This window comes from Myodes glareolus, chromosome 9, assembly GCF_982192425.1.
Source record: "Myodes glareolus chromosome 9, mMyoGla1.1, whole genome shotgun sequence".
Classification (NCBI taxonomy): Eukaryota; Metazoa; Chordata; class Mammalia; order Rodentia; family Cricetidae; genus Myodes; species Myodes glareolus.
This window is the reverse complement of record NC_142034.1, coordinates 50,249,938-50,276,813: the sequence shown is the minus strand read 5'-3', so window position 1 is coordinate 50,276,813 and position 26,876 is coordinate 50,249,938. Positions and strand designations below refer to the sequence as shown.

The window sequence follows — 26,876 nt, the reverse complement described above, 5'->3', positions numbered from 1 at the left end:
TCCAGCAATCTTGTTTGCTTTCAATTTCCAGGAGGATCTATATATGTTTTTATTTGGGTTCACCATGTTATTTGGCTTCTCTAGCTTGCGAACTATAGGCTTAATGTCCTTTGTTTATGGCTAGACTCCACTATGAGTGAGTACATACCATATTTATCTTTCTGTGTCTGGGTTATCTCACTCAGGATAGTGTTTTTTATTTCACACATTTGCATGCAAAATTCAAGATGTCATTTTTTTTTTTTACCAATGAGTAATACTCTAATGTGTACATATTCCACACTTTCTTTATCCATTCTTCCATTGAGAGGCATCTAGGTTGTTTCCAGGATCAGGCTATTAGAAATAATGCTGATTTGAGCATAGTTGAACAAATGCTTTAGTAGTATGATTGGGCATCTCTTGGGTATATTCCCAAGAGTGGTATTGCTGGATCCTGAGGTAGATTGACTCCCAGTTTCCTGAGAAACCGCCACACTGATTTCCAAAGTGGTTGCACAAGTTTGCATTCCCACCAACAATGGATGAGTATTCCCCTTACTCCACATCTTCTCCAGCATAGGCTATCATTGGTGTTTTTGATTTTAGCTATTCTGACCGGTATAAAATGGTATCTCGTAGTTGTTTTGATTTGCATTTCCCTGATCACTAAGGAGGTTGAACAAGATCTTAAGTGTCTTTTGACCATTTGAACTTCTGTTGAGAATTCTCTGTTCAGTTCAGTACCCCATTTTTAATTGGGTTATTTAAAATTTAAAATGACTAGTTTCTTGAGTTCTTTATATATTTTGGAGATCAGACCTTTGTCTGATGCAGGGTTAGTGAAGATCTTCTCCCATTCAGTAGGTTGCCTTTTTGTCTTACTGACAGTGTCCTATGCTTTACAGAAGCTTCTCAGTTTCAGGAGACACCATTTATTCATTGTTGCTCTTATTGTCTCTGCTACTGGGGTTATACGTAGGAAGTGGTCTCCTGTGCCCATGTGTTGCAGTCTACTTCCCACTTTCTCTTTTTTCAGGTTCAGTGTGGTCAGATTTATACTGAGGTCTTTAATCCATTTGGACTTGAGTTTTGTGCATGGTGATAGATATGGATCTATTTTCATTCTTCTACAGGTTGACATCAAGTTATGCCAGCACCATTTGTTGAAGATGCTTTCTTTCTTCCATTGTATACCTTTAGCTCCTTTTTTGAAAATCAGGCATTCATAAGTTTGTGGGTTAATATCTGGGTCGTTGATTCGATTCCATTGGTCACCATCTCTATTTTTATGCCAATACCAACCTATTTTCGTTACTGTAGCTCTGTAATAGAGTTTTAAGTCAGAGATGGTAATGCCTCCGGAAGTTCTTTTATTGTATAGGATTATTTTGGCTATCCTGGGTTTTTTTTCATATAAAGTTGATTATTGTTCTCTCAAGGTCTGTGAAGAATTTTGTTGGGATTTTGATGGGGATTGCATTGAATTTACAGATTGCCTTTGGTAGAATTGTCATATTTTCTATGTTGAGCCTACCTTTCCAAGAGCATGGAAAATCCTTCCATTTTCTGGTGTCCTCTTCAATTTCTTTCTTCAAAGCCTTAAAGTTCTTTCAAATAGATCTTTCACTTCCTTGGTTAGACTTACTCCAAGATACTTTATGTTATTTGTGGCTATTGTGAAAGGTAAATTTCTCTGATTTCCCTCTCTGCCTCTCAATCCTTTGTGTATAGGAGGGCTACTGTTTTTTTTTTAGTTGATCTTGTATCCTACCACATCACTGAAGGTATTTATGAGCTGTAGGAGTTCTTTGGTAGAGTTTGTGGGGTCACAAATATACACTGTCATATCATCTGCAAATATTGAAAGCTTGACTTCTTCCTTTCCGATTTGAATCCCATTGATCACTTTATGTTGTCTTATTGATATTGCTAGAAATTCAAGCATTATGTTGAGGAGATATGGAGAGAGTAGAGCCTTGTCTTTTTCCTGATTTTAGTGGAATGACTTTGAGTTTCTCTCTATTTAATATGATGTTAGCTGTTGACTTGTTGTACATTGCTTTTATTATGTTTAGGTATGATTCTTGTATCTCTACTCTCTCCAAGACCTTTATCATAAAGGGGCGTTGAATTTTGTCAAATCCTTTTTCATCATCTAATGAAATGATTATATGGTTTTTTCTTTCAGTTTATTTATATGATGGATTACATTGATAGATTTTCATATGTTCAACCAGCCCTATATCTCTGGGATGAAGCCTACTTGATCATAATGGATAATTTTTTGATATGTTCTTGGATTCTGCTTGTCAGTATTTTATTGAGAATTTTTTGCATCAATGTTCATGAGCGAGATTGGTCTGTAATTCTCTTTGTGTGGTTTTGGTATCAGGGTAACTGTAGCTTCATAAAAAGAGTTTGGTAATGACTCTCCTGCTTCTATATGTGAAATCCAATAAGGAGTATAGGTGTCAACTCTTCTTGGAAGTTCTGGTAAAATTCTGCATTAAACCATCTGGTCCTGGACTTTTTTTGGTTGAGAGGGTTTTTTTTTTAATGACAGCTTCTATTTCCTCATGGCTTATAGGTATATTTAAATTGTTCAACTGGTCTTGATTTAAATGTGGTATATGATATTTATCTAAAAACTAGTTCTTTTTTTACATTTTTCAACTTTGTGCCTATAGACTTTTGTAATAAGACCTAATGATTCTCTGAATTTCCTCAGTGTTTGTTGTTATATCCCTCTTTCATTTCTGATCTTGTTAATTTGCATGTTCTCTCTCTGCCGTTTGATTAGTTTGGATAGGGGTTTGTCGACCTTGTTGATTTTCTCCAAGAATCAGCTTTTTGTTTCATTGATTCTTTGGATTATTTTATGTGTTTCTATTTTGTTGTTTCAGCCCTCAGTTTAATTTTTCCAGTCTTCTACTCCTCCTGGGTGAATCAGCTTCTTTTTTTCTAGAGCTTTCATCTATGCAGTCAAGTCTCTAATGTGAGCTTTCCCCATTCTTTAAATGTGGGTGCTTAGTGCTATGAACTTTCCTCTGAGCACTGTTTTCATAGTGTCCCATAGGTTTGGGTATCTTGTGTCTTTATTTTCGTTGAATTCAAGGAAGACTTTAATTTCTTTCTTTATTTCTTACCTGATCCAGGGGTGGTTCAGTAGTTGACTGTTCAGTTTCCATGAGTTTTAGGCTTTCTGGGGGTAGAATTGTTGTTAAATTCTAACTTTAATTCATGGTGATCCGATAAGACACAGGTGGTTACTAATTTTTTTTGTATCTGTGGAAATTTGCTTTGTTACCGAGTATGTGATCAATTTTCGAGAAGGTTAAATGAGATGTTGAGAAGAATGTATTTTCTTTCCTATTTGGGTGGAATGTTCTATAAATGTCTGTTAAGTCCATTTGATTCATTACCTCTGTTAGTTCTCTTATTTTTCTCTTAGGTTTCTGTCTGCTTGACCTGTCCATTGGTGAGAGAGGAATGTTGAAGTCTCCTACTATTAGTGTGTGGGGTTTGATGTGTGCTTTGAGTTCTAGTAATGTTTCTTTTACATATGTGGGTGCTTTTACATTAGGGGCATAGATATTCAGGTTTGAGACTTCATCCTGATGAATTGTTCTTGTATGAGTATAAAGTGTCTTTTCCCATCTTTTCTGATTGATTATAGTTTGAAATCAATTTTGTTAGTTATTTGTTTAGTCACACCTGCTTGTTTCTTAGTTTTGTTTGCTTAAAAAACCTTTTCCCAACCATTTTCTCTGAGGTAGTGTCTGTTTTTGAGGTTGAGGTGTATGTCTTCTAAACAAGATGTTTATTAATATTGATCACAAAACAAATACATCCACTATATGACAACAATGTGAGTCAGAGATTGCAAAGATGAGTATTAACATATTCAAATATTATCCTGAGAATATGTGATCATTAAAAAAATACTGTACCCTCAAGATGAAATGTAAGCAAGGGAATAACCTAAGACCATTGTAAGATGCAGATACTCATATTAGGATGCATAATAGTAGCAAAATTATTGTTACAATGTAGTAGTAAATTTTGTGTTTGGGATCACCACAATAGGAGGAACTGTTTAAAGGTTGGCAGCATTAGAAAAGTTGAGAACCACTACTCTAGTCTCTGTATACTGGTTTCAGTAAAAAACCAAAGTATTTTGTAACTGTTTCATCTCCCTATTTAGTAAAACTTCATCTTATATCCTATGATGAAACTATAGAATTATAGGAACAGATACTAAACAGTTATTTAAAGTAATAATTTTATTATACAAACTTCTGTGCCACTCCTGGCTACTGTCCATTCCCCCAACTTAAACTCATGCTTCCAGAGGAATCATATTCAACTCTATGAAGTTTTCTACCATTAGTATTTAATATAAAGGGAACCATATAACAAAAATCTCCACCCTTTTTTATTATTATGATGTTTTCCAAGGTACATATATATAGGAATGCACATTAATATTTCAGTTATTTTTGTCACTGATCTCCCTTTATTTTATGATACATTTCCCTCTAGTCACCAGTTAATATCTCTTTCCTCTTTATGAAAGTTATAAACAGTATTGTTATAGATATATTCATGCTCAACTGATTGTTTGAATATCATAGTAATTGTAGGAAGACAACTAGGAATAGACTTTCTGTCTCTGGTGGTAGCAACCATAAGTCAAACTTTCTAACAAATGTTTTCCATTTATTCCTTGAGGATTTTATACAATGTATTTTATTACATTTTCTCCTTTCCTCAGTTCCTTAAAGATCCTTTACTTCTGTACTCATCAAAGTTTATGCCCTTTCTCTCTCTAAAAATAAAAATTTAGTTACCACAGAAAACTGCATAAAAACACAGATTCTGATTCATGTTGACAAACTACTTTTAAACATATTCCTACCCTGAAGTATGGTTGATTTACTCAATATCACTACACTGAAGCAAACTAAACTGACTTTCTGTCTCCTGGCAGTTTTTCTAGCAAGTAGCTTCTTGGATAGGTCTGGCCTGATTTGTATAGGTCTTGTGTATGCTGTCATAGTTATTGTAGCTCACATAGTTCATAGCTGGGTGAAATCGATGACTCTTTTCCTGACATGGTAGTGTGTATAGCACCTTCCTGCACTTGGATGCTTGCCAGAAGTGGTGAAGCTTCCAATTGAATACCAGCTAGAATTTTCTATTTTAATGACAAAGTGTGTAGTGTCTTCTATAGCATGGTCTTAATGTCAAGTTGGGAAGGGTAATTTACAGCATTGGTAACAGTTTGCACTGTTTGGGAATGTTATTATCATAGCCCATTTGGTTAATGACTCAAAAATACATAATCCATGTCTGGTACATTTTTTAGCATACATCCTTCTATTCCCTACTATACCCTGTCTTCCCATCTCCTACCCAATTTAATTCTCCTGTTATAGTTTACCTTTTTCTCTTTATAACACGCTATCATACTTTGAATTCCTTGGAAAATTGCCTCTTACCCTGTGATGAGAGTTTTTAAATAATTGTCATTCTTTTTAGAGTTACTTATTTTATGAGTGTTTTGCCAGAATCAGTGTATGTGTACCATGTAAATGCCTAATATTCACTGAGGGCCAAAAAGGGGCACCATATACCTTGGAGCTGGAGCTACAGATTGTTGTAAGCTACCCATGCAGATGGTAGGAATCAAATCCAGTTTTTCTGCAAAAGCATCAAATGATTCTAACCTCTGTGCCATCTCTCCAGTCCTTAATAATAGCCACTATTTCCTGGGTAAGCTGGAATCTCAAAGTAGTTTTAATTTGTATTTCCACTGTGGCTAATGATGTTGAACAGATGTTAAAATATTTATTAGCCAATAATATGTCTTGCTTTGAAATATTCATTTAGTTCTGGAGACATTTGTTTATTTCTCATCTTATTTACTTACTAATTAAAAATTATTTTATTCTTGGAGAATTTCAAATGCATATACAATTTATTTTGATCATACCCATTCTACACTACTCCTATGTTGTCTTCTCTTTTATACCCATTTAATCTATTGCTGCTCATTTGTGCATGGGAGATGGGTTATCCAGTGCAGCCTGGACAACCTACCAGGGACCACAGATCAGAAGAAACTAACTCACTTTTACCCAGCAGTCATAAACTGCCAATAGCTCTCATGAAAAAGTGGGGTCTGCTGAGCCTTTCTCATTTTCTTGCTAAAATGTTGACTAACTTGATCTTATTTACACAACTATAGCTTTTGTGAGTTATGGGGTCAATGGTCCTGCTAACACAAAATAACATTAGTTTGCTCAGTTATCCTCATTTTCTGGCTCCTACTCTCTTTTCTCTCTCCTGTAAAGATCCTTGGGGTAAAGGAGTATGATACATAGCTCAATTAAGGCCAAATACTCCTCAATCACTTATTCTCTACATGGTGATTAGTTATACATCACGTGTAAAATCCTCTGTCCATTAAAACACTGAAGTGTCTCTGTTAAGGATTGACAACTGCACTAATCTATGAGTATAACAGTAAGTCTTTATGACATGTTTTGCTACTATATTCATTTAGCAAAATAATAGTAGTAGATTCTCTCCTAGGACCTATGACTTCCCAATCCATGGATACTTGGCCAGGTTTCCAATTCTATACATGAATTTCTTCCTGCTAAGTGGACCATAAATCCAACCAGAAAGCTGTTGGTTACCTCCATAAACTTCTGGATACTAAGTCACAAATTCCTTATCTTGCTACATGGATCATTCTTGCAGCTTTCTGGGTTCATAGCTGTGGTTCAACGTTTTTTCCTCAACAGCCAGCACGTCATCTTCTGACACAATGAAAACTAGCTGGTAGTGGGGAGCTATTCCAGGTCAGTACCAGTTTTGTTTCTCCTTTTTTTTTTTATGACCAGACAGTGTCTTCAGCAATATGTTCTTAGATTCAGGTTTTGGTGGGCAACCTCGAAGAGCAATAATAGACTGGACTGCTTTAGGAGTTTCTGGACAAGGCACTTTGTAGGAAAACATTGGTTCCAAGAGCAGACAAAAGAGTCAGAGACACCCATCTCCCACTATAAGAAGTTCCACAAAAACCCAACGCTAAACAACCACAACATGTTTGAAGAGGACCTAACATAGACCCATGCAGGTTCCAAGACTGCCTTTTCAGTCTCTGTGAGCCCCTATGATCCCTGCTTAAATGATTCTGTGGGCCATGTTCTTCTGGTATCTTGGGCCCCTAAATTTATTTATCCTAAAATTATTCCTCCCTATCATCTTCAGGATTCCTTAAGCTCTTTCTAATGTAGGGACTGGGTGTCTGCATTTGCTCCCATCAGCTTCTGAGAGTTCTTAAATAAAGCATCAGAGAGCTTTTAAAAACTATTCAGCATCCTTAGAGACTAGAGAAATAAAAATCAAAATGACTCTGAGATTTCATCTTACCCAAGGCAGATTTGTTAAGATTAAGAAAGTGAATGATAATAAATGCTGGTGAAATGCGAGAAAGGATAACCCTTTTATGATGTTGGTGGGGATGAAAACTGGTACAGCCACTAATGAAATTGTGTAGGCTCATGCCTCAACAAGCTAGAAAACATATCCACTATCTAAACCAGCTATACCATATACCCAAATAATTTTATGTCTTACTAGATGGGTACATGCCTATCCATGTTTATGGATGCTCTATCCACAACAGTTAGGATGATGAATGGATAATGTAAAGGTGGTACATATATTTCATGGAAGATGTTCAGGTTCTGTGCGTGCTTTCATAGTCTGTATGAGTTCATTCATGCATCATTCCTGTTGTGACTGTTACCTTGGCATCACACATCAAATATGGCTCTTATAATCATTGCATCCCCCTTTCCAAATGATGCCCAAGCCTTGCGGATTGTCTTTTCTCAAGTGTTTATTTTTATCATCCTGGTAAGAAATAATGTGTTCATTAGTAAGACTTTCTTGCAGGTCTTCAATTTTAATCTATTGATCAATGGATTTTTATTAAATACATTGTCTTCATACATGATGAGAAAAAATGTTTTAGTTTTCACTTTTCTACTAGGAATATTCAATGTTCTAGCACTATTTGTTGAAGAGATTGCATTTTTCTCTAATGTGAATTTTAGATATTGCTCCAGTTTTCATTGTTAATTATGTGCTTTATTAAATGTTTAAAAATTAAGGTTTTCTTGTGTAGAGGAAAGCAATATAATTGATACATTAGTTTTTTCCTTTATCACTGATAATTCTTCTGTACTATGTCGCTGAGATTTTAGTTCCAATGACAAGAAATGGTGTTGTCTTTATCATGACATAAAGAATAGTATCCCATGAAAAAATATTTAGTGGAAAAGGGCACAATGTAAAAGTTGTATGAGTCATTATCCTCTTTTATGAATAGTCATGTACATTGAGAAGTGACTGCTCAGGTAATTGGGTAGAAGTTGATATCATAAATCAAAACATGAAAGGAAAAATCTTAAATATGATGGAACTTACCACTTAAGTTTGTGTGTGTTGAGATTGAAAGGCTCACAGCGCCTTACATGAAGACATGTACTGGACAGACACGTAGAACATCAGCAAGCTATGAAAGAGCTGGTCTTGAAATGATGATGAGGAAGTCAATGAAGTTTACAATACAGAAAGAGATTTTACACCATACCTTACAGGAACAAGTAAGGGAATGAATGGATCAAGACAAGTATTTCATGGCACACTAAAGCATGCTACAATTTATGTCATATGAGAGCAACTAAATAGCCTTTTCTTCAAGTACTATAAAATGTCTGCATAAGGAATTTGGAAAGCAAATGAAAGATATTGCTAAAGACTGAATTGTGTTCTCTTCTTCTTTCTCTAGTTTTGGTAGAAATAAGATTAAGTGGTGTGGGAGAATGGTCTATATTCTGTCAATTATATTTTAAATAAACACTGATTGGCCAGTAGCCAGGCAGGAAGTATAGGTGAGACAACCAGATAGGAATTAGAGGTGGGTCAATGAGAACAGGAGAATTTTGAGAAAGAGGAAGCCCATTCCTCTGCAGTCCTGACTAGACCACAGAAGAAGCAATATGTGACTGCTCTGCTGAATAAGACACTGAGCCAGATGGCTAACATAGACAAGAATAATGGGCTAATATAAGAGTTAATAAGAAGCCTGAGCTAATGGGCCAATCAGTTTATAACTTTGTAGATCTCTGTGTGATTTTCTTGGAACTAAACAGCTTGGGGACCAGGTGGACAGAAACCCAAACAACAGAATGACATAACAACATGGGGTTGAGCAAATCTACTTAAAATCCAGAGAGAGCTTGGGAAGTAATGCTAGACAGGAAAAATGGGGGTAAACACAGATTATTTATAGCAGCATTTTCTCAGGTAGACTCTGCTTGATAGATGCAAATGCTCTCATTTAAGAGAGGCTTCCTGACTCAGTTTTAGCTGTAAAACCTTGCAGCTCTTTTAAGGGCCTGACACAAAACACTTAAATGGTGTTAATAAAAATCTGATCATATGCTTCTTGGTTTTCAGTCATAGCAGGAAAAAAGCCATGCTGTTTTAAAATGCTGGTTTTCTGGGATATCCTGCCAGGGCAAGCTCTGACTTCTTCAGGCAGGTTGTCTGACTATGGAGCATTTGATTGTGGTTTGTGAGCACACTGCAGTGGCTTACTTGCTGGCAGGGATCTTGAAATGCCATAGAGTTGTGGCAATAAACATGGCTCTGGCTGGTACCTCCCCCATGAATCTGGAATCTCAGAAAGCTAAGGAATGGGCTGGATCCAGCTGTCAAAGCCACAGCTTTAACCCTCCTACCCATATTGCTTAGCAAATTAAAAACTAATATGGTCAGAGAAAAGGAGAGATAAATATTAAAGAGAGATTCAAAGACAATGAACTCTAAATGTTTTACAGTGTATTAAAAATATATGCTTGGGAGAATAAAGAAAAGGTTAAAGTCCTTAAAATAAAAAAGAAAGAGAGTAGTTGGGTGTGGTGGTACATACCTTTAATACCAACACTTGGGAGACAGAGGAAGGCAGACCTCTGTGAGATCAAGGTATGATGGCACATACTTTTAATCCGAACACTTGAGAGTCAGAGGCAGACTGATCTCTGAAAATTCAAGGTGTGGTGGCACACACCTTTAACCCAGCACTTGGGAGGCAGAGACAGGGCAGATCTCTGAGTTTAAGGACAGCCTGGTCTACAGAGTTAACTCCAGGACAGAGAAATTCTGTCTCAAACATCCAAAAATTAAAAATAAAAATAAAAGAAATAGATGTTAAAATAAAGCCATGTAAAAATGAAAAAATACACAGAGAGTGTAGATACTGTATGTTATTATGTTCTCTTTGAATTTTTTGAATGCTGAGGAAAGAGCAACAACTGCCAAGATATATTTATTTATAAATACTGCTGAGTTAATCCAAGATAGACATTTTGAAAATACCTTGTCTTCAAAATTATAGTCAAAATGTATGTTACTGTGGAGAAGAGGATTTGCTTTTGTTTCCACAGTAAGTAAGAGGGTGTGCATTCATTCTGAGTTAAGAAAAATCAGGTTTGATCAAGGAAGACCATCTGAGAAATTTCTGATAGGAACAGATGGCCCAGATGTCAGAGTTCTACATCGAGAACAGATTCAAGATACTGCCTGAGATGATCAAGCCTCACAGGATACTACAGTCAGGACTTGATCATAATTATAAATATTTTTAGGTCCCCATAAGATTATCAGTGCCCCCAACCAGCAGGAAGTAGCCTCAAAAACTACACCCACATTCCCCCAAAATGAAGTGTGGATATTTTCCTTTGTTTAAAAAGAGGGGGAAGTGGTGTGGGAAAATGGTCTATATTCTGTCAATTATATTTTGAATAAATGCTGATTGGCCAGTAGCAGGAAGTATAAGTGAGACAACCAGACAGGAAGTAGAGGTGGGTCAATGAGAACAGGAGAATTCTGGGAAGAAGCAAGATGTGACTTCTGTGTTTAACAAGGTACTGAGCCACATGGCTAACATAGAGAAGAATAATTGGCTAATATAAATTATAAGAGTTAATAAGAAGCCTGAGCTAATGGGCCAATCAGTTTATAACTTTGTAGACCTCTGTGTGATTTTCATGGAACTAAATGGCTTGGGGACCAGGAGGACAGAAATGCTGACAACAATTAAGGGCTGCTGGCTAATAATTTCAGGAAAAGAAAAATACCACAAATACCATTGCTATGTAATAGGGTTACAAAAATTTGTTCAGGGTCAGGCCAAGACAGAAAAGACAACAACGAAAAAAAAAGAGAATATTAAGAGATGAAATAATGCAAAAAATAGTTTAGAAAGAACAATAAGAATCATTAGAAAAAGGTTACTGATTAGAACAGAAAAGAATGTCCCATCAACGAATAGTAATCAAAACACTAAACATATGGAACAAAGACTCCAGGGGAAAAGGCTAAGTAATATATAAAGGCAGACCTTTTGCAATTGCACACAACTTCTCAATGGAAACTCCAGAAGTCATAAGTACATGTATAGATATGCTGCAGACTCTGGAGATCAGAGATAACTGTCTAGACTACTATACCTGAGCAATTTTTAATCAATATGTATTTGCAAATTTATCACCACAGAACATACTAGAAAGAAAGCTCCAACCCAAGGAGATAAACTATATTATTAAAATCACAGGAAATAAATAATCTCATACCACCAAAATCACAGAGACACAGAGACATACAGAGACACACAGATATGCAGACACAACCACACACACACATATACACACACACACACATTACTACTTCTACCACCAATAAGAAAATAATGGAATTAAAAATTATTGGTCATTGATACCTCTCAATATCAATGCATTCAATTCTCCAATAAGAATAAACAGATTTTCAGAGTGTATGCAAAAACAGGATTCATTCTTGTTCTGCATAGAAGAAATACAGCTCAACATCAAAGATAGACATTACATCACAGTAAAGCATTGGAAATAGGTTTTTCAAGCAAATTGACCTAAGAAGCAAGATAATTTCACAGTTTAATATCTAACAAAATAGACCAAACCAAAATCAATCAAAAGAGACAAGGAAGAACACTTTATATTCATAAAAGAATAAATCAAGTAAGATGACTAATGGGAGCCATGAAAGTTCCAGTCTTTAAGACTTCTATTCAGGGTTCAACTAAAGACCCCTGGATGAGCTAAAGATATCTAAAAATCTGAGGGTAAAGAAATCTACCCACAATGGGAATTGTTTGTCCATATTTCTTTTTTCTTCTTTCTTCAATCTTCTCTCTTGTTTTACATTGTTTTTCCTTGCACCACCCATTACAAACATTCCCAATCATATATATCCTTTAAATCAGCAACTCCCCAGCCTAGTAGGTTCCAGGACTGTAATTATTACCCCCATAGACTATCAGATAATGGGTTACACACACACACACACACACACACACACACACACACACACACACACACACACACACAAGAGATATGCATCTGCTTGTGCTTTCTCCCAAGCACAGTGCAGGAATTTGGTTAGTTCATTGTATTGCTCTTTGTTCTGTATTCTTCTATTAATCTGTATAAAAGCAACTTCTGAAACAGACTCTGGTCTGTTTGACTGTTTTGACATTACCAAACAGACCTCCCAATTCTATTCTACATTTTCTGTCTCAGTTTCTTTCACCTGACATTTTTTTAGCCTTAATATCTCCTCAATCTTGGAATGCCAGATGACTGTGTTGGAGCAGAATGCTACAATCCCTCATGGCAAAGTAAGCTTCATGTAAAAGATGTAGAGATGGTTCAAAATATGAAAATCTGTGAAAGTAATTCACTGCAGAAACAATCTGAAAGAAAAACCTATGTAATCACCCTATTAGATGCACCCAAAACCTTTTAAATGTTTTGGTGATATCAGTGATACAGGGGACTTACCTAAAATAATAAAGGTAATTTACAGAAAGCCTATAGGTAACATCAAATTAAACCGAGAGAAACTCAAAGCAATTCCACTGAAATTAGGAACAAGACAAGGGTGTCTACTCTCTCCATATCTTGTCAGTATTGTATACTTGAAGTTTTGGTTAGAGCAATAAGACAACTACAGGAGATCAAGAGGATACAAATTGGAAATGAAGTGGTTAAAGTATCATTATTTGCAGATGATATGATAGTATACATGAACAACAGCAAAAATTATACCATGGAACTCATATAACTAATAAACACCTTAAGCAATGTGACTATATACAGATTAACTCAAAAATTCTGTAATGTCATAAATAAAAATGACAAAGAGACTGAGAAAGAAGTCAAGTAACACCCTTCATGATAACCACAAACAATATAAAATATCTTGGGGTAAGCCTAACCAAGCAAGTCCAAGTTTTGTATGACAAAAACTTCAAGTCTTTGAGGAATGAAATTGTAGAAGGTGTAACAAAATGGAAATATCTACTATGCTCATTGATTGGTAGAATTATTGTAGTGAAAAATGGTCATTCTACCAGAAGCAATCCCTATCAAAATGCCAACACAATCCTTTACAGACCTTGAAAGGACAATACTCAGTTTAACATGGGAAAACAATAACAACAACAAAAAAGCCAGGATATCTAGAACAGTCCTGAAAAATAAAAGATGATCTGAAGGCATCTCCATAACTGATTTCAACCTCTACTACTGAGCTATAGTACTAAGACCCACATGGTGTCAGCATAAAAAGAGACATGTTGATCAACTGAGTAGAACCAAAGTTCCAGATAAAAATAGACATACTTGTGGACAACTGAGTTATGATAAAGATGTCAGAAATATACAAAAGAAAAAGAAAACATCTTCAACAAATGGTGATGATCTAACTGGATGCCAGTATGCAGAAAAAAGCACATAGATCCATATTTATCACCTGGCAGAAGGCTCAAACAAAGTAGATCAAAGATCTCAACATTAAACTACACACTGCACCTAACAGAAGAAAAAAATAGAATGTACTAACATGAGAGAAGAATAAATAAACAGAAAATGATTACTGAAAGTCAACATGGAATTATTATGTATCATTTATTCATATTTATAAATTATACTGCTATCAATACAGAAATGTCAATAAAAATCACAAGCCTTTAAATAACAATAATGTAAAGAATGATAAAACAGTGGTTCTTACCTAATGATTTTCTAGAATCACACATAAAAGACAGAGGATGACTTCACTGAGTAACTGAGTAAGGTCCCATTCCCTAACTTAATTATTAAAGTGAAAAACTTCTGTTTGTTGTGGAAATATTATGTAGTATGCTACTGAATGCTTATCTCATTTCAAAGATACAATTTTAATATAAATAACAACATATTTAGTAGATAAATTTAAGTAAAAATCCTAGTGATGTCATTTTAAGGAGATTTTCTTCTTGCAAAGGACTCTTATCAGGGCCTCTTTAATGTCTCTATTCCTCAGGCTGTAGATGAAGGGGTTCAGCATGGGAGTCACCACTGTATACATCATGGCCATGATAGTATCCTTTATGGTATCTTTATTAGCTGATGGAAATATGTAGAGACCAATAATTGTCCCATAGAACAATGATACCACAGACAGGTGGGAGCCACAGGTGGAGAAGACCTTGTGGATAACCCGAGCAGATGAAACCTTTAGGATGGAGCAGACAATTTGCACATAGGACACAATAATGAGTGAGAATGGGATGACACTGAAAATCCCTCCTGTGATAAATATCATTAGTTCATTAATATAAGTATCAGAGCAGGCCAACTTGAGCAGGGCAGATATGTCACAGAAAAAGTGGGGGATCACATTGTCCTTACAGAATGACAATCTAGCTAGGAGTAGGGTGTGCAGCATGGCATGGAATGTGGCCAACATCCAGCACAACATCATCAGACACACACAGAGTTTGGGGCTCATGATATTGGTATAGTAAAGGGGGAAGCAGATGGCCACATAGCGGTCATAGGCCATGACTACAAGAATGAAATTTTCCATGCCTCCAAAATCTATTATAAAGCACATTTGTGTCAGACAGCCTTCATAGGGGATGGATGGTACTTGGCTCTGCATGTTCTGCAGCAATTTGGGCATTGTGACACAGGAAAAGCAGAGGTCAGAGAAGGACAAATTACTGAGAAAGAAGTACATGGGTGTGTGCAGATGGGAGTCCAGAAGAATGAGGATGATAATGATGAGGTTTCCCAGGACGGTGGTGAGGTACATGGCCAGGAACAGGGCATAGAACAGTTGCTGGTGCTCTGGTGGGATATGCAGGCCCAGAAGGAGGAACTGGGAGATGACAGTTTGATTGCTCATTATAATTTTCATCACCAGTATCCTAATGGGAAAATATCAGTGTCCCTTACAATTCAAAATAAAAATGAACATGTTTCCACAACGTACATTCTACAGCATTGTATCTGATAATTATCGTATTTATAATCTCAAATTCCAATAATTACAATCACCAATGATTTTTCTCAATTTCTCTTTAGCAGATTTCTATTTTACATGGTTTCATAGACAGTTCTATGTATTTCTACAGAGATACTAAATGGACTAATGCTTCTCTCTCCTGCTGTCTGCACATCATAGGCAATTGTAGTTTGTTTATTTATACTTTGTTCTAGGTTATATTGTATATTGATGTTCCTGAGGAATTTGGATGAGCTTTAACATCCTAATTTTACTAAATTTCAAAAGCAGGTCATATACTCTAGCACCTTAGATTACCATTTCAATCTCAGATATCCATGTCTCTGTAATATACAGATTTCTGCTCCATTGTTCACTAATCCTCCCTCCATTGCATGCATGAGAGGCATCAGTAGCTCAAAAGCCCTGTATAAGAGTCATGTTTTCACTTTGTTTTCTTCTAAAGCATTCCTTCTTCTCCAGTGTCCCATACTACAGTGAAAGAAATTAAATTTGAGTCAGAAATCTGTGAATTTGGATCCATTCTTTTTTCTTTTTCTTATTTTGATTTTATTTATTTATTATGTATACAATGTTCTGTCTGTCTGTTTGCTGGCCAGAAGAGGACACCAGACCCCATTACAGATGTTTGTGAGCCACCATGTGGTTGTTAGGAATTGAACTCAGGACCTCTGGAAGAGCAGTCAGTGCTCTTACCCTCTGAGCCATCTCTCCAGCCCTCCATTCTTTTTTCCTTACCTTGAACTGCTCTTAATACTCACATAATACAGAATCCATCTTCATCCACCTCCTATTTAATCTATCACTTTCTGTGATATTATATCTGTATATGAGGATCACATCTTGTCTTTACTGGAATACAGAAGCAGAGTCAGTTCATCTTCACATTCTCATGTCTCCTGACCATTCCCTTCTCCTTCAACATGCCTCATTTACACAGTAGAATTCTAACATAGAGTTCCATTATCTCTCATCTGATTTATTCTTCACATTACCACTGTTGTTCTGAGGATAAGGACAAAACTCCTGTAAGGGACACAAACATCATTTTATTATCTGGACACTAATGCTGTCTCATTATTTCATGTACACCCAATGTATATCCTTCCTTATATGTTTTTACATATAAGAACTTACATTGGCACTTAGATTTCTCTCTTTGTTAATGCTGTGTTAAAACTCGTCACCCCCAAATCTTAGAGTTTCTCCTCCACTTATCTATTACTTCCTTACTGCTCTTTCTTCTTTATTTGATTCATGCTTATTCATATGTAAGGGATATTGTTTATCACATATACAGATAAATTTACCCTATCTCCTCATACCAAGTAAATCCTTCACCCATGTTCCTTTGCATCCTATACATATTCCTTGCACTTAATACTTTGATCACCACTTTAAGTTATCTTCCCATTAATTGTAAACTATATGCATGAAAATTCATACATGAGTTTATTTCATTTGTTCATTTACATTCATTCCTAATCTCCAACTAGGATCAGTACCTGTCCCATTGCATGAATTTGGGCAGTGAGCATTTGTTAGCTGATTCTCAAACTGTTACAAATTTCTTTAAATATATAGATAAAAAATCCTAATTATAACTGAAACACTGGTCAGTTATCCTGAATTTTATACTCTGTAATGAGTGTCATAGATATAATGTTGAATTTCTACAGCACTAACGTTAGTCATTTTTATCACACCTCAGTAATCCTGATAACTCCGAGTCATATTCATATGCTTTAATCTACAAAATGTCAATGATATTGGTACAGTATACAGATATGATATTTTTTGTGAAGTATAAAAAAAGAAACGACAAAGTTAGTTATGCTCTTCACTTGAGTTATTCCTCAGTTGTCTATATAGTATGAGATGGTTAATTTATGCATCAAGTTAGTTAAGCCTGAGGTTACATTTTAAAAAATACTATTTGCTATGAAGGTAGTCTAAAATGTCATTTAATCTCTAGACTTTGAGTAAAGGAAGTAATACTTCATAAGGTAATGATCATCATGCAATCAGATAAAAAACTTAGACAAAAGACAGTTCATTGAAGTAGAAGGGTTTTACTATTCTGCCTTAGATACAAGTCTGTAGCCTCCACTCTTCTCAGGGACTTCAATATTCTAGACAGTTCTTCATATTTTGGTCTTATCAGCCTTTAACACTGGGAAGTCTGTGTACTAAGCTCACATACACACATACACACAACACTCACTCACACATTCTGCATTTATGTACAACCCTGGCTAATGAACCTATCATGTCTCAAAGGTAACAAAAGAGGAGAATCATGAAGAGGTCTAATCAAGTTTCTCAAAATGCTACACCCAAGTCTGAATGTTTGCATCTTCATAGACTGACAGTGTTCAACACAGATGAATTTAGAGTTTGCACACTTAGACATTGTGGATTAGCACTGTAGAGAAGGAAAACATGTAGCAAAAATATCATGGTCTATATTTAAAGCTGCTCCACTTATAGTTCCAAGACATGCAGCATTTCTGCCTCTGCTTCTTGGGCACTGGTATTATAGATATATACCTCCATGCCCATTTTATCCTTTTCCTGTAAATGAACAGTACCTTTGTCTAGGTAGGCATGCGTGAAAAGATCAGAAGTCATTAAAATTTCTATCAACTGTTATCATTGATGGGCCAATGGACATCATACCATCTTTAGGTATTCAGACCACCATTCAGAAATTAAACAGCACAAAAATTCCAAGTGATAACATCTGGTACAAGTGCACATTTTCTTAGATTCTGTAGAAGCACTGAGTTTGAATGAGTAACTTTTCTTGTACTTTTGCATGATCACCTGCAAGATATCAATGTCTTCCTTGATAGATGGCACTTAGGAGCAGTCACAGATGTTATCTGTGCTTTAGTATCACAGATTTGTGAACTTGTGCAACAAAACTAATCTTCACCTTTGGTAGGACATTATTCAGAGTTTTCTAATACCCCACAGATCAATGTATCATAAATAACCATTCAGCACCAGAGCATAGAACTCCATCTCACAGCACTGCTCTCGTATTGAAATGGTATAATATTGAGAGAAAATTACAGAATGAGTAATTATAATGAACCTATCAATATTAAAGCACTTATATGATGACCATAAAATGAATACTTTCTTTGTGTGATGATGTCTTGGGAGACAGAGAAAAGAAGAATGTTTTCATACCTCTAAAACTGTTCTGTATGACCTTGGAAAATCATTTGGATTGAGAGCAAGTCACCAACCCATTTTCGTGAATTTATTCAGATCTTCTGAGGCTGAGTCAAAGTTTCTATCTCAGGATCCTGCCCAACTTTATTTTATTTACAGGCCCAGGAACTAGTGACATCTTTACTTATTGCCTATCTGCCTCTCTCTTCTCACACCACCCTATAGGAATTTCTGGGTCTTGGAGGCCCTGCATCCCTTAGGAGTCCAGATCTGGCATTACTCATTATAGACATTTTAATTAGCCAGGACCTCTCTAGGACCAATTTAATTCAGGAATCTCTAGTGAAGAACATTTATAGTCACTGATCAATCCTTTCTCTACTTAAGGGATCTTAAGATTTAAATAACGAGAACAAACAAAACAAACTTATAGCACCCACAAGAAAACAAAAAAATAGTAAGATGCCTATCCATTGACTGTTCAAGTAGAGAACAGGCTTTTGTTTGATTGGAACCTAATTTGTTAGAGGGAAAAATGAAGAAACTGACTAGAAATACACCCCAAGTTATCAGGCATTATTTCCATTGCTAATGACTTAAATGTCTCAAACAACAAAAATTTATACAAGTTGCCATGAATAGTTTTGGAAGTTTTCATTGTGAGCTTAGCCTTTAATTATGGAGCCATGTCTCCAGTCTATCCAATAGTATTTTTTATGTAGGATAAGGTCATAGAATATCACCCACATTGGATGGCTACCAAATACAGCATCTCAATTCAGCATGACTGACTACTTGTAAAATAATTTAGGACATAAATAACCTCATGAAAAAATTTAAACTTCATTAGTCAAAAAAGTTTACCAAAGAAGTTAAGAAATGTGGCAAGAAAATGACATGTTTAATGTTTCCTCAAACCAATAGAAAAATAGTCCAGGATCTTATGTATGTTAACTCATTTTATCTTTTTACTTTTCTATGAAAACCATAATTGTTCTTTCTGTCCCCATTATCCTAACCCATTTCCATATATGTGAGATCAATTCCTAATCCCCTGCTCTATGGCTTTACCATCAATCCTGAGAACATTGTTGGTGTTTGTATTTCCTTCCTTCCTTGTAGTCCTGAATTTAGTAGTCATTTATTTGACGAAGGTCTGTTCATGATAATAAAACATAAATTTTCTATTCCAGGGAATCTTGATCCTTATTTGTCTAAACGTATTGGATTCTTTGAGATGATTTACTTATAGTTTTGAACGTGAAAATAATAAGTACCTCTTGTCAATTTAACAAGCTACCAGTACCTCATTTATAATACTCTTTTTTATTTTTTTTAAAGGAAAACAAACTGTTTTCATTTTGAATGCCAATCCTAGTTCCCACTCTGTCCCCTCCTCCCATTTGTTCCACAACCCCCACATCACACTCCCCATCCACTTCTCAGAGAGGGTAAGGCAAATTGCTTTGGGGAAGGTCCTCCCTACTATATAGTCCTCCCTACTATATCTAAGCTGTGTGAGATATTCATCCAAAGAGAATAGGTTCCAAACAAAGCCAGTACAAGCGTTAATGTATTCCCTATTTTTTCCCAGAGAAGATTAATTGTTTCATGATGAAGTCCTTGATGCAATAGTCAGTGATTTTTTTCATTTATTTCTTTTTTCTTTTTCTCCTTTTATTTAATTGAAAAGCTTCATGCAATTTATTTTGATCATTCTTGTTTCTCCTCCAACTCCTTCCAGATACTCTCTACCCAAAATTCTCCTGTAACATTGGAGCATCCATATTTAGTCTGCAAGCCCATAGTGTCTGGCATACTTTTCCATGAAGCAGGAAATTTGAAAGACTGTTTTGCCTATATTGGCAGTCTGTCAGTCACTCTCTTCTATGTCCTACAGAATATATGGCAGTTTCCTCTGTGAGGCAGGAACCCTGAAGAACCATCCCATCTTTTGGAATGTTTAGCAGTCACTTTTATGTGGGTCCTGCATGTCCAGTTCATCATACTATCAAGCAGTCCAGGCAAGAGCAGTTTCTTGACCAAAGGCCTACCCTTGTCACATTGAAAGAAAATTCCATAATAAGTTTCTTCAGTGTGCATCCACCTCTCTGAAGTAATTGATGATGCTGGAATCAGGCATATCTCACTGTCAAAGAAAGTCCAAGTTCTTAAAACCTTGTAAATGCCATATTCTGTTGGTCTTTGAAGTGTTGAAGATTATCTATCTAACTTATCTCTGTATTTCTAGAAAATGTTATTTGTATATCTATCTAATGTATTAAAAGTTTGATTGTTACAGATGGTTATCTATTAATCTGCATTTCTTAACTATACATTACATTTTAAATGATCTGCATAAACACAATACCTTAAACAAGAGTAGAAATACATACGCACAATGAAACAAAATCACCCTTAAAGTTGTATCAACAGATCAAAATCTATTTCAATGCAAAGTATTCATCTCTATATCGTATCTACACACTTTTTAGATAGATTGACTGTGGCCATTTAATCATTTATGACCAACCCCTTTTCAATGAAAACAAAAATTTATAGACAATAATTTTGGGAATTTGGGTACAGTTTTCTCTAAACTGCATTTTGCTGTTTGTTAGCTGAAGTATTTTTAGGTTTCATGGAGACCTTTTTGGGAGTGTTATTCCATCAAACCACATGAGTATGGAAAAGATCCACAATTCTCATCCTCTGTGAAAACAAAAGAAGAACCTTTTTTTCCAAAGTAACATATCATTAGATGCCAATTTTGAAGTCATGATACCTTTAAAATATATATCTTGGTTTTGCTTAGCAGCCCATACAATGAAATGTCTCTTTATAGTTAACTCATTCACAGAAAAAAATTTAAAGAAAACACAATAATATACATAATTCAGACTCTTGCATATTTTTTGTATTTATTTATTTTACTCTATTACTTTTTAAATATTTATTATATTATCTTTACTCCTTTGATCTATGAGTATCTGCACTCTTTCTTCTCTCTCTCTTAAGCTCATGCTCATTTACCCATTCAGAGGTCTTTTTGGTTTGAATTTGTCTTATTGTGCACCTGTAATCATTTTCTACCAGGAGAGTTTTTTTTTAATGCTAACAAGTCATGGCTAGGATTATCACTGTGGCTTTGTCTGTTGGTTCTGCCCAGTCCAACATGGTGGAGATATGTTCACTGCCTCTCCAAGCCATGCTCACCACCCCAGCTCCAGGAACACAATGGGTTTATGTTGCCATTAAACAACCTGTAGTGTGCTATTCACAAATCTCATTCAAGTGCTCCGTTACAGAAACTTCAGAAAGAGTCAGAACTATTCATGCCAGCATCATGAACCAGGAAGCCAACTCTTAAAGATGTCACACCTCTGCTTGACACCAGCAAGCACAGCCTATCTAAAAAAGTGCTTATACCAATAACTCATACTTAATTATGTTATTTTACGTCTAGAATCACTTCTCAGGATTTTTCAGGTTTTTATGTGAATGTAGTTTACCCTCGTTGGTGCCATTTGTAAATGGAGGCTGCACCTTGGTTTCCCGGATGCCCAGACCTGGATAATCATACAAAGTAATTTAAATCATAATGCTGTTTAATCTGATTTTAAGCCCCATACAATTTATATACAACTTAATGCATTTGTCAAGTCCACTGTCCATAATGATGCAATCTACCCCACATTTAATGGGTCTAGTTTGGTACTATGCTGGTTCCTTCCCTATGTGGTCAAAGATTGTGAGCTCCCATTAGCTTACATAAGCTGTTTTAGTGGGTATCCCTATTATGATCTTAACCTCTTTGCTTATATTCTCACTCCTCCCACTCTTCAACTGATCTTTGGCAGCTCAGCCAAGTGTTCTGTTGTGGGTCTCTGCCTCTGTCTCCATCAGTTGCTAGATGAAGGTTCTCTGGTGACATTTAAGATATTCATCAATCTGACTGCAAGGCAAGACCAATTCAAGCACCCTCTCTACTTTTGCTTAGGGTTTTAGCTGGGATCATCCTTGTGGATTCCTGGGAATTTCTCTAGTGTTAGGTTTCTTGTTAGCCCCACAATGGCTCCCTCAATCAAAATATCTCTTCTTTTACACTCCATATCTGTCCTTCTCCAATCTTGACTATCCTATTCCCTCAAGTGTTTTCCCCCTCCCCTTCTTTCCTCCTCTTCTCCTTCCCCCTGCCTTCTCTCCCCACCCACCATTCTCCCATTTTTCTCAGGAGATCTTGTCTATTTCCTCTTCTCAGAAGTATCTCTATATATTTCTTTTAGGGTTCACTAGGGTTGCTTAACTTCTCTAGGGTTGTGGGCTATAGGTTCATTATCCTTTGTTACACAGATAGTATCCACTTATGAGGTTTCTCTTAATATTGTATAGATCCTTTGTCTTTTACAAAGTTAACTTTTGATGTCTTTCAACCTCATACACATTGTACATCTTTAGTGAGATTTTTTTCTGAGTCTGGTGAACAAGGAAAACTGTAATTATAACTATCTATTCTTTAAATCCCTCAGAGACTCAAGAAGGAAACGATATTAACTGAATAAGCAGGCAGTCCAAGCAAGTAATTTTCACAAAAATGTGAGAAATGACAGAAACAACAAGATGCCTGGACAGACATTCCTCTGAAACTTTGGGGGTATCTATCTTCAGTCTACAGGCCTAGCATATCTGACAGACCTCTCTGTGAAGCAGGATATTCTGAATGGCTGTCCTACCTTGTTTTGGCAAAGCTCAGCAGTCCTATCTTTGTATCATGTTTGTCCCTTTTGTGCAGTATACTTTCAACAGTGAGAGACAGGCACTTTCTTGTCCAGTGGTTTACTTTTGCCGCAAAGAAAATAAACTCTGTGTGGAGTATTTTTGATGCCCATTATTCCTCTGAAGTAGATTCATGCTGCCAGGAGCAGACCTGTCACATTGTCATAAAAAAGAAAAAACCTATATTATTTATTAAAAATTTCCACCCTTCCCTGCCTCCCTTTCCCCTCCCCCTCTCCACCTCCCCCTCTCTCTAGTCTTAAGAGCAGTCAGGGTTCTCTGCCCCGTGGGAAGTCCAAGGTCCTCCTCCATCCATACAGGTCTTTAAAGGTGAACATCCAAACAAACCAGGCTCCCACAAAGTCAATCCATGCAGTAGAATAAAATCCCAGTGCCATTGTCCTTGGCTTCTCAGTCAGCCTTCATTGCCAGCCACATTCAGAGTGTCCATTTTGATCACATGCTCCTTCGCTCCCAGTCCAGCTGGCCTTGGTGAGCTCCCATTAGATCAGTTCCACCGTCTCAGTGGGTGGACGCACCCCTCTTGGTCCTGACTTCCTTGCTCATGTTCTCCCTCCTTCTGCTCCTCATTTGGATTTAGGGAGCTAAGTTCAGTGCTCCAATGTGGGACTCTGTCTCTATCTCCATCCATCTCCAGATGAAGGTTCTATGGTGATATGCAAAATATTCATCAGTATGGTTATGGGACGAGGCCAGTTCATGCACCCTCTCCTCTGCTGCTCAGGGAACAATCTGGGGATCTCTCCTTGGGCCTGGGAACCCCTCCAGAATCAAGTCTCTTGCAAACCCTAAAATGGCTCCCTTAGTTGAGATATATACTTCCCTGCTCCCATATCCATCCTTCCTCCATCCTACCCATCCTATTCCCCCAAACTATCCCGAATCCTCCCCTTTTCCCTTCCCTCTACCAACTCCCCTACATCCACCCCCAACTCCCCCACTCCCCCACTCCCCTCTGCCCCCAAGTGTGGCGGTTTCTCAGGAAACTGGGAGTCAACCTCCCTCAGGACCCAGCAATTCCACTCTTGGGAATATTCCCAAGAGATGCCCTAACATACTACAAAAGCATTTGTTCAACTATGTTCATAGCAGCACTAATTGTAATAGCCAGAACCTGGAAACAACCTAGGTGCCCCTCAATAGAAGAATGGTTAAAGAAGGTGTGGAACATATATACATCAGAGTTTTACTCAGTTGTAAAAAACAATGACATCTTGAGTTTTGCATGCAAATGGATGGAAATAGAAAACACTTTACTGAGTGAGGTAACCCAGTCCCAAAAAGAGGAATATGGTATGTACTCACTCATAAGTGGATTCTAGTCATAATTAAAGGTCTTTGAGCCTATAATTCATGATCCTAGAGAAGCTAAATAAGAAGGTGAACCTGAAGAAAATCATATAGTTATTCTCCTGGATATTTGAAGTAAACAAGATTGCCAGGCAAAATCTATATTATTAAAACATCTTTTTTTTCAAAGTTTATTAAATTATAAAAGTTTCCATTTCCGCCCCTCCTCCCAACACCCTCCCACTCCCCCCACTCCCTCTCCTCCTCCCTCTCCATCCCTAAGAGCAGTCAGGGTTTCCTGCCCTGTGGGAAGTTCAAGTTCCTCCCCCCTCCCTCCAGGTCCAGGAAGGTGAGTATCCAAACAGACTGGATCCCAAAAGTCCAGTATATGCAGAGGAAACAAGTCCCAGTGTCATTGTCAATGGCTTTTCAGAAAGACTCCGGGCCAGCCACATTCAGAGAATCTGGTTGGAACACGTGCTCATTCAGTCCCAGTTCAACTGGCCTTGGTGAACTCTCCTTAGATCAGTCCCTTTGTATCAGTGGGTGATCGCACCCCTCGCGGTCCTGATTTCCTTTTTCATGTTCTTCCCCTTCTGCTCCTCATTTGGACCTTGGGGGGCTCAGTCCGGTGCTCCAATGTGGGTCTCTGTCTGCATCGCCATCCATCGTCGGATGAAGGTTCCCTCTGATGGATGGCGATACAAACGGAGACCCATATTAAAACATCTTAAATGCAATATTATGTTGATCTCTGAAGTGTTTGATGATGACCTCTCTAAAATATTTCTGTTTGACCTCAAAAACATACCTAATATGCCTACAGGTTTTATTGTAATGACTAAATACTAGTCATTTCTTTATATCCCATTTAGTAGGTAATAATAACTTTCAAGAACAAGAAATTTGCATTACATTGTTGAATGAGATGTATAGTATGTTCTAACAAAATTAATCTCAAATTTGTTTTAATATACAAAGATCTATATCAATGTAAAATATTTAATACAAGTAATTGCTTTTTAGTTTTAAAGTAAATCCAACAATCAACAATCTACCTTTTAAAATTCTATTTAATATATCCCTCCTTTCATAATGATCTAGCTTTATACCATATTTATCCCTTTATCTTTTCACAACAAGGACTCTGAATCTAAACTTCTTTATTCATTTTTTACTTAACCATTACCAATAAAAATTTATAACTAACCTCTAGACAATGACAAATATTCATAACCCAATTAAATATCAAAAGCCACCTACTACACCTCTTAGGAATGTGGACATCATGTTCCTAAAACTATTTAGTGTTGTATGGGTGCAAAAGTATCTTTATGGCATTCTTAAAAGAAAAATGTTGATTAATTGTCAAGTCTTGGGAGAGGTAGCTTCATCATTTGTTGTCTAGTCTTTGTGTAATGAGAAAGTACAGGACTTGTCTCAAGTCCTGGCTAGAGTAGTCTGTGAGGCTACATCATCTCAGTTAGTCACCTCAAAATTGTTCTGAGCAATTTGTAGTTCAAAGTTGATCTTTTGGTGGTATTTTCTTTTAGAGTATTGGTGCTTTCATAGTCCCAGTGGAATCATCATTGTCTGACCTCATCATCCTTTAGAGGTTGCATTTAGGCATGGTCTTTATTCACTGCAGAAAACTGAAACATTTTAAATATCATATACAGTAGATCTCAACGAGGTTAAAGAATCAATATTTGTTATAGTCAATCAGAGTACAAAAACTTAAAATTTCTAGTTACCTGGTAGAGACTCAAACCTGAAATCGTGTATAAGGAAACAAGATGAAGGCTTATTACAGAATTGGTTAGTAATCTATATAAATATTAATATCATGACAAAATTTAATATATATTATTCTTATAAATTTTAAAATAACTTTTAAATACCATGAAAAACTTTAAAGAAAGAAAACAAAATCAAAGTATTATGAGTGGCACTACAATAGTCCCTAAATTTTGTTTTTATTCTGTCAGGTATCAGGTGTTTTTTGTGACATGAAACAGAAATTTTGGATTTTACTTTAACAAGCATGCTTAGATTTAGCAAAGGAGAGAGCCACATTCCAACTTCAAAGCCAGCTTTAATCTTTAACTAGACTGGGATTACAGAAAGATCATTTGCATTACATGTCTGTA

General features: G+C 36.4%; 1 protein-coding gene across 1 annotated transcript; it reads right to left on the bottom strand.

The window, feature by feature from the left end:
* Positions 1-14,400: 14,400 nt before the first annotated feature.
* Positions 14,401-15,336, bottom strand: LOC125409244 (olfactory receptor 1468-like). The gene has a single exon (XM_048448055.3). It carries the CDS (start codon positions 15,334-15,336, stop codon positions 14,401-14,403), a length of 936 nt encoding a protein of 311 aa, XP_048304012.1.
* Between the last annotated feature and the right edge of the window lie 11,540 nt (positions 15,337-26,876).